This window comes from Pelophylax lessonae (genome assembly GCF_965119305.1).
Source record: "Pelophylax lessonae genome assembly, chromosome: 5".
Lineage (NCBI taxonomy): Eukaryota > Metazoa > Chordata > Amphibia > Anura > Ranidae > Pelophylax > Pelophylax lessonae.
Window position 1 is genome coordinate 169,641,787 of NC_138772.1, and position 12,435 is coordinate 169,654,221.

The 12,435-nt window shown below is 47.1% G+C and overlaps 1 protein-coding gene across 2 annotated transcripts in view; it reads right to left on the minus strand.

Annotated features, from left to right (window-relative positions):
- The window catches only part of NUP214 (nucleoporin 214), a 265,238-nt gene that overhangs the window by 197,536 nt on the left and 55,267 nt on the right, over positions 1-12,435 (minus strand). For both annotated transcript variants that reach the window (XM_082258635.1, XM_082258634.1), the window contains exon 15: positions 6,950-6,991. In XM_082258635.1, the coding sequence (XP_082114761.1) occupies positions 6,950-6,991 (42 nt within the window). The remainder of the gene's footprint in view (positions 1-6,949; positions 6,992-12,435) is intronic.

Below are 12,435 nucleotides of genomic sequence, written 5' to 3' on the forward strand. Positions count from 1 at the left end.
AGAACAAACAAAGAATCAGATTTCCAAATCGGTTCAGTCACCGCCAGGTAAACCCGAATCGCCCATACCACATCTAAGGAATGGAAGGCAATTTTCTTAGCATGTTTAGGCTTAGGACATAGGGACGGTAGCACAATGTCCTCATTCAAATGAAACCCCCAAGACATCCTTAGGAAGGAACGCCTGACATGGTCGCAACACCACTTTGTCTCTATGAATCACAAAGTAAGGTGACCGACAGGACAACGCAGCCAACTTCAACGCACGAAAGTAATAGCCACTAAGAAAGCAACCTTCTGCGACAGAGTGAGCAGAGGAATTTTCCCAAAATTTTTAAAGGGAGGCCTCTGAAGCACCAACAGAACCAAAGAGAGATCCCATGGAGGTACCAGGGATCGCACCGGAGGAGCCTGATGGCGAACTCCCTGCACAAAAGTGTGAACCAAGGACTTTGCCACCAACAGCCTTTGGAAAAAAAAATAGCCAAGGCGGAAATCTGGCCCTTGATGGTGCCCAGAGCTAAACGTTGGATCTACCACACCAAGTAATATACGCCTTCCAAACTCTATGATAAACCTTCCTGGAAGTAGATTTCCTAGCCTTCAACAGCATAGGAATCACCGACTCAGACAGCCCTCTGTCTTTCAGCACCTAGCTTTAAATAGCCACGGCGTTAAAGACAGCGAACGTAAAGCATGATGGAAGATCTTCCCTGAGAGGACGTTTTCAAGGGACATCTGCTACCAGCCTTACCAGGCCTGCGTACCAAGACCGGCAAGGCCAGTCTGGTGCCACCAGAATGACTGGAATTCCTTCTACCTCGATTCTGCGTAGCAGTCTCGACAGAAGTTGAATTGGAGGAAAGGCGTAAATCAGATGATACTGACCCCAAGGATCCACCAGAGCATCGGCAGCGTCGGCCAGAGGATTCTGAGACCTTGACACGAACCTCTGCACCTTACTGTTAAGAGGGGAGGTCAGCAGGTCCACATCGGGGGTCCCCCACCGAAGACATATTTGATGGAAAACCTCCAAGTGTAGAAACCATTCCCGACTGCGATAGTCCGCTTGCCAATTCTCTACCCCCGGAATGTGCACAGCAGAGAGGGCCGGAACATATGGTTCTCCCCACCTAAACATGCCAGCCACTTCCAGGGCCGCCAGGGCACTCTTTGTACCCCCTGAATGATTAACATTTGCCAAAGCAGTAACATTGTCCGATTGTATCCACACAGGGCGTCCCTGCAGAGGATCCATCCATTGAGACAAAGTCTGATTGCCCAAATTTCCAGGATGTTGATCGACAACCTGGACTCTTCCCGAGTCCAGACACCTTGGACCAAACACTCCCAAGACACCTCCCTATCCAGACAGATTGGCATTCGTTGTGATTACAGTCCAATACAGGGGAAGAAAAGATTTTCCCAGACCTAGGGATGGGGAGCGGAAACCCCGACCCAACAGAATCAGATTGTCCAATGACAGCAGATCCTTGTTCCATTTGATCAGAATCTCCCTTTGCAAAGGTCTGGTATGGAACTGCGCAAACGGAACTGCCTTGAAGGTGGAGACCATCAGACCCAGCACTTGTATGCAAGTCCTGAGTGACGATCGATGGTTAGACAACAGGAGCCAAACAGCCTCCTGTAGCTTCAGTGGTTTTGTCTGAGGAAGAAACACCCGGGCTGATGCTGAGTTCAGCATCAGATCCAAGTAGTTCAGCTTTGTGGACAGAGACCGTGTCAATTTCTGAAAATTCAGTGTCCAATGAACTCCTGCGGAATTCACACCGTAACCTATAAGTCGGATTCCAGAGCCGAGGAAGACACTGCATACAGAAGCAGATCATCCAGGTAATCCAGTACCCCGATCCCCTTTTGCCGTAACAAGGCCAAAACCTTTGTGAACACTCGAGGAGCTGAAGTGAGACCAAAGGGTAACGCCAAGATTTGAAAGTGCTCCTCGCCCACAGCAAAACAAAGAAAAACACTGATGCCTGACATATATTGGAACATGAAGGTGAGCGTCCTTGAGACCGATATAAGCCATCAGATCTCCTTGCTGAAGGAAAGCTACTACTGTGTGGATGGACTCCATCCGAAATATCTGAACCCGCACAAAGTTGTTCAGAGCCTTGAGATCCAAGATCGGATGAACCTTGTCTTCCTTCCTGGGAACTGTAAAAAGATTTGAATAAAAAAGACCTTGGAAACGTTCCGACTCTGGAACTGGCACAATAACTCCTTGTGCTAACAGGTCCTGCACTGCTCCGTAGAGGCCCTGTAGCCGCTTTGGAGACAGGCTTAAGTTGGAAGGAAAGAACCAGAGGCAAGGACCGAAACTCGATCTTGTAACCGAACCGAATCAGTTCGTGAACCCATTTGTCCTGAATGAGCAAGGTCCACGGATCCAGAAAGAAGTGAAGATGTCCCCCCACCCCAGATGCGGCCCTTCAGGCTGGGGAAGGCTGGTCTGCGGAACCAGACGCGCTTGCTTTGGAATTACCATTTCAGGGTCTCTTGGAGCCTCCCGCAAATTTACGGGTGGATCTCGAGCCCTTTTCCTGCGAGCCAGACGGACGAAAGGGCTGCTTGTGAGCCGAAAAGAAGGGACCCCACTAACAGTGAGGTTCCTTGCCCTCAGCAGCCTGTGGAAGCAAAGTACTCTTGCCTCCTGTAAGGCCCTTAATGATTTCTTCCATAGCGTCACCTACAAAGGGAAGATCAGTCAGTAACTTATTAGAAGCCTGGTCAGCTGACCAATACTTCAACCAGATCATGTGGCGAAGGATCACTGCCATCAGAGAAACCCTGCCAAACAGGGGGGCCACATCCAGGGATGCATCACAAATATACTGTAACCCTTGAATCAACTGATCCGCCAGGTCCACCAACTCAGAAGGATGTTGACTCCCCTCCAGATCCTGGTGCAAAATTTTAGCCCATTCCGTTAAGATCTGGGATAACAAGGTGATAGCAAATACCGGTCTTAAAATTGAACCAGCCACAGTGAAAAAGGTACCGGACCAGAGCCTTCGCACTTTTGTCCAGGGGGGTCCTTAAAAGACGGGAAATCTTCCACCGGCAAATGTGTGGTCTTATTCAGCCTGGAACCCTGAGAGTCCACCAATGGTGGAACCGTCTGTTTTGCTAGAAGATACCCCTTTGTGGAGTCTCTTCTGAAGAAACTGTTTGGTATTCCAACCATGCGTTTCAGGGAACCACACTGACTAATGACAATCTCGTCCAAAATAGGCAGGAAAGGGAAAAACCTTTATCACCTTGGAAGATTTGCATCGGCGTCGCCGATTCAGCAGCAGCTGAGTCCTTCAACTTAAAAGTTTCCCGCACTGATACAATCAGGGCCTTCACCAGCGCTTTTGCGTGCGCAGCTGCAGAGGACGACTCACCCTCACTATTAGAGCACTCAGCATGCATGTACACAGACCCAGTAAGCTGACTCTCGTATGCGGTGGCCAAATCCACCTCAGAATCTGAGGAAGGAGAGGATACAGGTGAAGGTGAGGGGCACTTCCTGCCAGGTCTCTTTTGCAGGGCCATATCTACTTTGGCTACTTGTGACTGCAGGGCTGCCGTCATTGAGGCCAGGGCAGACAGACCCAGAGGGTCCCACAGCTTCCAGTAGTGGATCGGGTGGTGAAACGAGCTCCCCAGGCTCCATGACCGTAAAAGGTTAAGCAGAACCACGCTGCTCAGCAAAGAAAATTTAAAAAAAATAAATAAAATAACACAGAAGGCCCCTCCTCCCTGTGCCCCGCTGTGGCACTACAAGAAGCAGCATACCCACGGCGTTGTATACAGCAAGGAAGGATAGTGTACCCCCAGAGACTCACCACCCGAGCTGGAAGCGCCAAAACTATCAGCTATACTGCTGGAAAGAGGAAGAAGAAATGCTGACACCAGAAGCTCTCACGGCCACAGACTACAGGAAAATGGCCATCAATGCAAGTCTATGGGGAAACCAAAAACATGGCCGCTGAACTACAGAAACATGGCCGCCGAACCGGGAATCCCAAAGACCACGGAAAAATGGCGGTACCACGCGGCGCTGCACGGGACCCTAGGAAAAAAAATTTAGGGACACCCCCCTCCATAACCCAGGTACGAACACCACTAACAGGGACAGACAGCGGCATAACCCCTTGCTCCTTCAGCCCAGCACCATGTAACCCCCCTATCTAATGTAACCCATGCCCCCAAACAGGGGTCAGGGAGGGGACAGATGAGGGCATCCAAATTTAAGGGGGAACCCCGCGAGGAGGGGGAAGCACAAGGGGGAGGAAGGACACAAGGAGGCTTACCATTCCCAGTGGGGGCCCACGATCACCCCAACAATTCCATCGGAAAGGAAGGGAGACACTACTGAATATACTACGGTCACCAGGAAGACACCACACCCAGCAGTCCACCGCAACATCTTGGAATGGGGGTGCTGTGGCCTGCAGTACGCTGCAAGACTCTGGTAATGACTGCTGTCGTGATCAGCGCTATGCGACCTCGCGAGGTGTTTTACTTGCCGGTCAGCCCCCGTCCAGTGGGGCTATGTTGCGCTTAGCGTGGAACTAGTAGTTGGGACGCGCTCGCAGGGCAGACTGGGAAGACCGTAAGGATCTATAATATCCAGTGCATCGCCCAGTCCAGCAGTTGATTGTAATTCACACAGGAACAAAATAAAGATAAGGTAAAAAATTAAATTTAAATAGGAAAAAATGCCAGAACCACAGATGCCAGGAGAGAGCCAGATCCTTAGTCCTGACTAGGCAGGAAAAACTGGGGTCCTACAGCAGGAAGTGCTGGTATACCCTCTGAGACTGCCCCAGGGGCGTAAACAAAAAGTTTTCCACCTAGTCCTACCCCTAGAAAGCATTAGCCCAACGGTCTGAAGACTTGAAGCTGTGTCTGTCAGTGAACTAAAGAGAATAATTCAGTTCCTCAACTATCCTCATAGCTGAGCTCCTCCATGCCTCTTATCAGTTTGGTTGCTCTTCTCTGCACTTTCTCCAGTTCACCGATATCCTTTTTGGGAACTGGTGCCCATAACTGAACAGCATATTCAAGTATTCCAGATGAGGTCTTACTAATGATCTCTCTCCCTCTGGAGTTCATACCTCTCTTAATACAAGAAAGGATTTTGCTTGCTTTGGAAACCGCAGCTTGGCATTGCATGCTATTATTAAGCTTATGATCTACCAAAGGCCCCAGATCCCTCTCCACCATTGATTCCCCACAGTTGCACTCCCCCTTGTATGTATGAAGCATGCATATTCTTACCCCCAAGTGCATAACTTTACATTTATCAATATTAAACCTAATTTGCCACATACAGTTGTGCTCATAAGTTTACATACCCCGGCAGAATTTATGATTTCTTGGCCATTTTTCTGAGAAAATGGATAATACAAAAACTTTTCTTATGTGCATGTTATCAGGCCAAAATCACCAGGGTATGTAAACTTTTGATCAGGGTCATTTGGGTAGTTTCTTTTGACATTAGGATTTTAAAAGTGTAAACACAGTTGATTGATAATAAATGGCTTCAGCCAAACACTAACCATGAGTGGAAGAAAATTTTGTTTTATACATTCATATTCTCGGGAAAATGGCCAAGAAATCATGAATGCTGCCCGGGTATGTAAACCTATGAGCACAACTGTAGTTGCCCAATTAAACAGTGCATTGAGGTCGGCTTGTAAGTTGGAGACATCCTGTAAGGACGGTATTCCACTGCATAGCTTGGTGTCATCTGCAAACACTAAAATGGTACTTTTTTATTCCAGACCCTATATCATTTATGAAGGTATTAAAAAGTAAGGGTTCTAACACTAAACCTTAGGGTACACCACGGATAACCTTAGACCATTCAGAGTATGAATCATTACCCACTGCTCACTGAATTCGGTCTTATAGACATTTTTACATCCATTTACAGAGGAGACCCTGCATGTCTCCTCCGAGCGCCACTAAATGTTCTGCAACGCACATCGCATTGCAATCACATTACTTCCCGGCTATGCTAGCCAAGAAAAGTGATAGGTGACCCGGAAGAGATGTCATACACAGCGCTTTCAGGGACATAGCACGTACGGGAGGAGAGCGGACGTGCGTGTCCACTCTTCTCCTTCCACCTGCCAGGATCCACCATGTCGGTCCTGGGCCTGCTGATGGGCAAGCAATCAGAAGAAATTCTTAGGGAAGAAGGGAGGGTGGCCTGTACTGCACTCAAAGAAAAGGCTAGTCAAAAAATCCTTAGGTCTTAATCAAGCAGTGCAGGGCAAAGGCTTCTTTGAGTCTAAATCCTAGGATGTACCCAGGCAATACAGTTGAATGGTGGGCAACACAACAATGCCAACAGGCCCAAAACAAGTAAATCAGGTTCCAAACTCAGAGCATTTTGAAAGCACGTTACCACTGGAAAATGGCGTCTGACTCTTTCAGCTCATGTCAGAGCTCAGGCCCATAGTGCTAACCCTTCCACAATGAAAACTGACCAAAAACAAGATATTTCACTACTTGAGGTAGTTCCCAGAGCGTGGCATGACTGGCACACTCACAAAGTGAGTCTTCAGGGACAGGGTAAGCACTAGGGCAATGCAAATGGGTCTGGACCTGAAAAGTGGTCCACTTAAAATTTTACAGACCAAAGGAGGTCAGCTCTAGCAGCTAAGAAAATTACCTTGATTAAAGAAGAAAAAAGTGCTAAAAAATAGGTTACTCTTAGAAAGCAGAGCTGAAAAGATATTCATCCTCCTAGGACACGTGCAAAAAAAAAACAAAAACTGACAAGCTGGTAGTAAACGGCCTACAGTTTTTTGCTTCCCAGTGTTTAATCTTCCTATAGGCAGCAGTATAACCCAAAAGGTGAAAAACTTCCTGTGTTCCAAGAGACCAGAAAAAAATTGATTCATAGTCACATTTTTAAAACCACATACCTCCTCTTGTATTGCATTTAGAATAGGATTGGTAGCTTGGGGCTGCAAAACAAAAATAAAAATATATAGATTTATAAAGGCAGCAACTTTTTCACAGTTAAAAGTTCTATATTAATAACATACCATTGTCTTTTTTGGGCCATGGAAGAAACCCCACACAACCACAGGACTAACACAAACTGTGTACAGATGTCTGTGGTGGGAGCAGAATCCAACATCACCATTAATTACAACATACTCAAGGTCTCCAGCAAACACACAGTGTAAAGTTACATGCCCTTTGAGTTTCTTTTTTCGGACTGATCTGTAGTAATACTGTCAGAGAATAATACAAAACGACTTCCCAGCAAATAAATACAGGCTGGGAGGACTCTCTGCTAAATAAAACGGCACCATGTATAAACAAGGTTTGGTGCCTGGAACCAGCAGGAGTAGTAGGTTAGTCTGAGACAAGTTTTAAGGTCTCACATAAGACGCATCCTTTATAGAACAAAGTTTTGGGTAAAAGGATAACTTCACCTTTGGTAACATGTTACATGTTTCCAATGCTGCAGCCGCTGCCCGATCCCCGCACTTCCTGTGACAGCAGTACGGGGAGAAGTTTCCTATATTATCCGTCAGTTTTTTAAATCAACGCGGCTGTGCGAGGCTCTTTGTATGAAAAAACAAGTCCAGACATTTTTTTCTGGATGTCGGCTTGCAGTTCTCAATGAACTACCAAAGCGCATTGGAGCACCGTTGCAGTTAAGGGATTCCTCCTGTCAGTATATCTGCTTGTCTGTACAGGATGTACAAGCACACAGATACACTGACAGGTCTACAGGAGACCTGCATGGCACCAGTGATCTGCTGATTGCTGGTGCATGCTTTACAGGTTTAGCAATGCTTTACAGATTTAAAAAAATAAAATAAAAAATAGATGCGCATTTTTGTGCCTGCATAAAAAAAAAAAAAAAAAATGGGATTTTTGACTTGCGTAAAATCCATTTCCCTGATGTTCATTGATGGACAAAGCTCCTTATCTTCTTGACCATTGAGTTATACTGCCCCCTACAGGAGTAGGACACTAGGCAGGAAAAAGCTTGACTACGCCTATGGGGCAGTCCCAGGGGTATACTCACACTCTCAGCTATAGGCACTCAGTTTTATTACAAGCAGTGTCAGAAGAAAGGCAACTCCACAGAGAGGTGGGTGCTGTGTCAGTCAATGAACATCAGAGAAATAGGTTTAACGCTAAGTCATAAATTCCATTTTCTCTTTCGTTCATTGACGAATACAGCTCCTAATCTTCTTGATCATTGGGACGTCCCAAAGCAGTGTCAAACATGAAGGGTGGGAACAGTAAGAAAAAATTCCAAGGCTTAAACCGTAGCCAACCAAGTAACAGGAGCTCAACCATAAACAACTGGAGCTCACCTGAAAACAACAATACACCAGGCTCTAAACAGCAGCCTGCAAAAATCTTGAGGCCAGAAGAAGCATCCGCAGATACCAACACATCCACCTTATAAAACGTTGTGAAAGTGAGCCCAGATGACCAGGTGGCTGCCTTGCAAACCTGCATCACTGATGCCTGATGACGGAAGGCCCAGGAGGCACTAAGCGCCCAAGTAGAGTGCGCCTTAAATCAGACAACACTGACTCCAAGGAGCCACTAATGCGTCTGTGGCATCGGCCAGAGGATCCAGAGACTGTGCCACAAACCTCTGTACCTTCCTTGGGATGTGTACAGCAGAGAGGGCTGGAACCACTCAGTCTACCCACCTTAGAATTCCGGCTACTTCCTGAGCCGCCAGGAGACTTCTTTTGCCCCCTTGGTTATTGACATGGACCACGGCCATGGCATGGTCTGATTTAATTCGTACCAGACTCCCCTGAAGATGAATTGTCCAATGATCCAGACAAAGTCTGATCACTCGGGAGTTCCAGTAGATTAAATCGGCAGTCTAGACTCTTCCAGAGACCAGACCCCCCCCCCCCCCCCCCAGCACAATCTGGGCAGGCTGGCATCCGTGGTAACAATCATCCAGTACAAGGGGAGAAAGGATTTTTCCTATCGAAGTGCCGGAGAAGGAAGCCACCTCTAGAGACTGTAGATTTTCGTCCCATTTCACTAGAATCTCTTTTTGCAGAAATCGTGTGTGAAACTGTGCAAACGTAACCACCTCAAAAAAGGTAGACACCATCAGGCCCAGCACCCACATGCAAGCCCCGGAGGGATGACTGTCTGCTGAACAACAGAAGCTGAATTGCCTCCTGCAATGTCTGGAGATTTTCCAGAGGAAGAAACACTCTGGCTGAGGCAGAGTCCAGAGTCAGACCCAGATAGTCCAGTTTTTGTGGACAGAACCAGAGCAGACTTCTGAAGGAACAGAACCAAACAAACTCCCTTAGAGTTCGTAGAGTAATCACCAAGTTGTCCATCAGTGCAGTCGGAGGCTCTGCTTGGAGAAGATCATCCAGGTACCCCCGTACAGCGATCCCCTGCTGACACAAAAATGCTAGCACCGGGGCCAACACTTTTGTGAAGATCCAAGGACTAGATGAGAGACCAAGGGGTAACGCACAAACTGATAATGCTCCTCGCCCACGGCAAAGTAGAGGAAATCCCCCTGATGTAGGGACGCCACTACTGTGCAAATGAACTCCATTCGGAACTTCTGTACTCGCACAAAGCAGTTCAGCGCCTTGGGGTCCAGAATTGGACGTACCTTGCCTTGCTTCCCGAGAACTGTAAAGAGGTTTGAGTAAAACCCCAGAAAACGTTCTGAAGTTGGAACCGTAACAATCACCCCTTGAAGTAACAAGTCTTGTACTGCCCCAAAGAAACCCCGTAAGCGATCTGGAGACAAAGGCAGGTTGGAAGGGAAGAACCTTTTCGGAGGATAAGACCCTTGCAATCTTGCAACCGGACCAAATTACTTCATGGACCCACTTGTCCTGTACCAGGGAGGTCCACGGACCTAGAAACCAGCGAAGACATCCCCCCTCCCCAGATACAGGTAAGGGCGCCCCTTCATGCAGAGGAAGCCATGTCCGCAGGTCTGGAAAAGCTTGCCTGTGGCTTGCCAGACCAGGGCCTCAACCGGAGGTTTCAAGAGGACCTGAAGGGCTTTGAACCCTTGTCTTGAGACCCTAAGGGACGAAAAGGCCTCCTATGAGCCGAGAAGAATGGCCCACGTCCAGGATGGGGCTCCTTGCCCTTGGTAGCTTGCGGAAGAAGAGTACTGTTCCCCCCTTTGGGACCCTTAATGAGGTCATCCAAGAAAGCTCCAAACAGACAATCCCCTACAGACAGCCTATAAATCAAAGGAGCTGCATTCAAAGAGGCATCACAGATAAACTGTAGCCCCTGGACCAATTGATCTGCCAGCTTCGCAAAGGCAGGGGGAAGTGGTTTCACCTCTAGGTTCCGGTGTAAATGTTTAGCCCACTCAGTCAGAGTTTGTGACACCAGGGCAATAGTAAATACCGGCCTAAGTGCCGAACCAGCCACAGTGAACATACGGCGGGCCAAATCCTCCGCCTGCCTTTCAGCCGGATCATCAAAGGCTAGGGACCCCTCAGCCTGAAGACCCACAGTGACCACCGAAATTTTAGAGGGGCTAAGAGGAAGGAGGGGAACCCAGGGGGCCACTTCCACCCCAAAACCCTCCAGGGGAAGAGGGGGTACAGTTACTCACCATACCAGGAACAGGGTGGACACCGCTCATGACGGACTTTCGATCGGAATGTGGGTGGCTGTTGGCCAGTAGGAACGCTGCAACTCAGGCCAAGGCCAGTTCGTATGCGCCCTCGGGAGACGTTTAATTTGCAGGCCATCCCCTGTCCAGTGGGGCCATGTCGTGGCCAACCTAGCGCGGAGCTGAGGCCTGTGTGCGCTTGCTGGCTAGATTGGGGGACCCTCTGGATCTAGATTATCCAGTCTGTTGCCCAGTCCGGCAGTTGATTGTAGATTCTCACAGAAACAAAATAAAGATAGGAAAAAGTTCCATTCAAAATGAAAAAAATTGCCAGGACCAGAGATTCCAGCAAGAAACTAGGTCCTATAGCTGAGAGTGGGAGTATACTCTCTGGGTCTGCCCCATAGGCATAGTCAAAGTTTTCATGCCTAGTAGCCTACTCCTAGGGGGCAGTATAACCCAATGGTCAAGAAGAATATGGAGCTGCGTCTGTCAATGAACGATAGAGAAATGTGCATTTTTTTTTGTTCCAATCTGTTTTAAATAAAGCGGTTATAAACCGCTGCACTTTTATTTTTAAACTTACCTGCAAGGCAAAGGCATAACATGTGCTAGTACTAGCACATTATGTTAAACTTACCTGAAAACTAAACTTTCCAGCAATGCTATTGCTGGAGGCAACGTCCATATATACCCGGTCTTCCTTCTGGGTTTGCGGCTCCGGCTCTGTGACCGGCCCGAGCCGCGATGACGTCACTCCTGCGCATGCGCACGGGATCCACCAGTCATAGCACACTGCTCGGAAGAATTGGCATGGGGCCGCCATTCCTTCAGAGCGCATGCGCCAGTAGCGTAACTGGCTGCTATCTCAGTAAATATCTCCTAAACGTTTTAGGAGATATTTACACTACCTATAGGTAAGGCTTAATATAGGCTTACCTGTAGGTTAAACTTAAAGATATAAAGTTTTATAGATTTGTAGAACAAGATTAATTTACAGTAGGTGAAAAGATGCAAGTGCATGTACAAAGAACATCTACAATGGATATAAAAAGTCTACAGACCTCTGTTAAAATGTCAGATTTCTGGAATGTAAAAAAATTAGACAAAAGATAAATCATTTAAGAACTTTTTCCACCTTTAATGCAACATATAAACTGTACAACTCAATTAAAAAAAAAAATATATATATTTTTTTTTTTTTTTTTTTATAAAAATGAATGTGGTTGCTTAAGTGTGCACACCCTCTTATAACTGGGGATGTAGTGGTGTTCAGAAGCAATCACATTCAAAATAGGAGACTGAAAACACCGGCCATCATTTAAAGTGCCTCTGATTAACCCCAAATAAAGTTCAGCTGTTCTAGTAGGTCTTTGCTGACATTTTCTTAGTCGCATCCTACAGCAAAAGCCATGGTCCACAGAGAGCTTCCAAAGAATCAGACGGATCTCAGTGTTAAAAAAAGGTATCAGTCAGGAGAAGAGTGCAAAAGAATTTCTGAGGTATTAATATACTATGGAACACAGTGAAGACAGTCATCATCAAGTGGAGAAAATAGGACACAACAGTGACTGGACGTCCTTCCAAAATTAATGAAAAGACGAGAAGCAAACTGGTCAGGGAGGCTGCCAAGAGGCCTACAGCAACATTAAAAGGAGCTGCAGATTTATCTGGCAAGTACTGGCTGTGTGGTACATGTGACAACAATCTCCCGCATTCTTCATATGTCTGGGCTATGGGGTAGAGTGGCAAGACAGAAGCATTCTTTTACGAAGAAATACATCCAAACCCAGCAAAATTTTG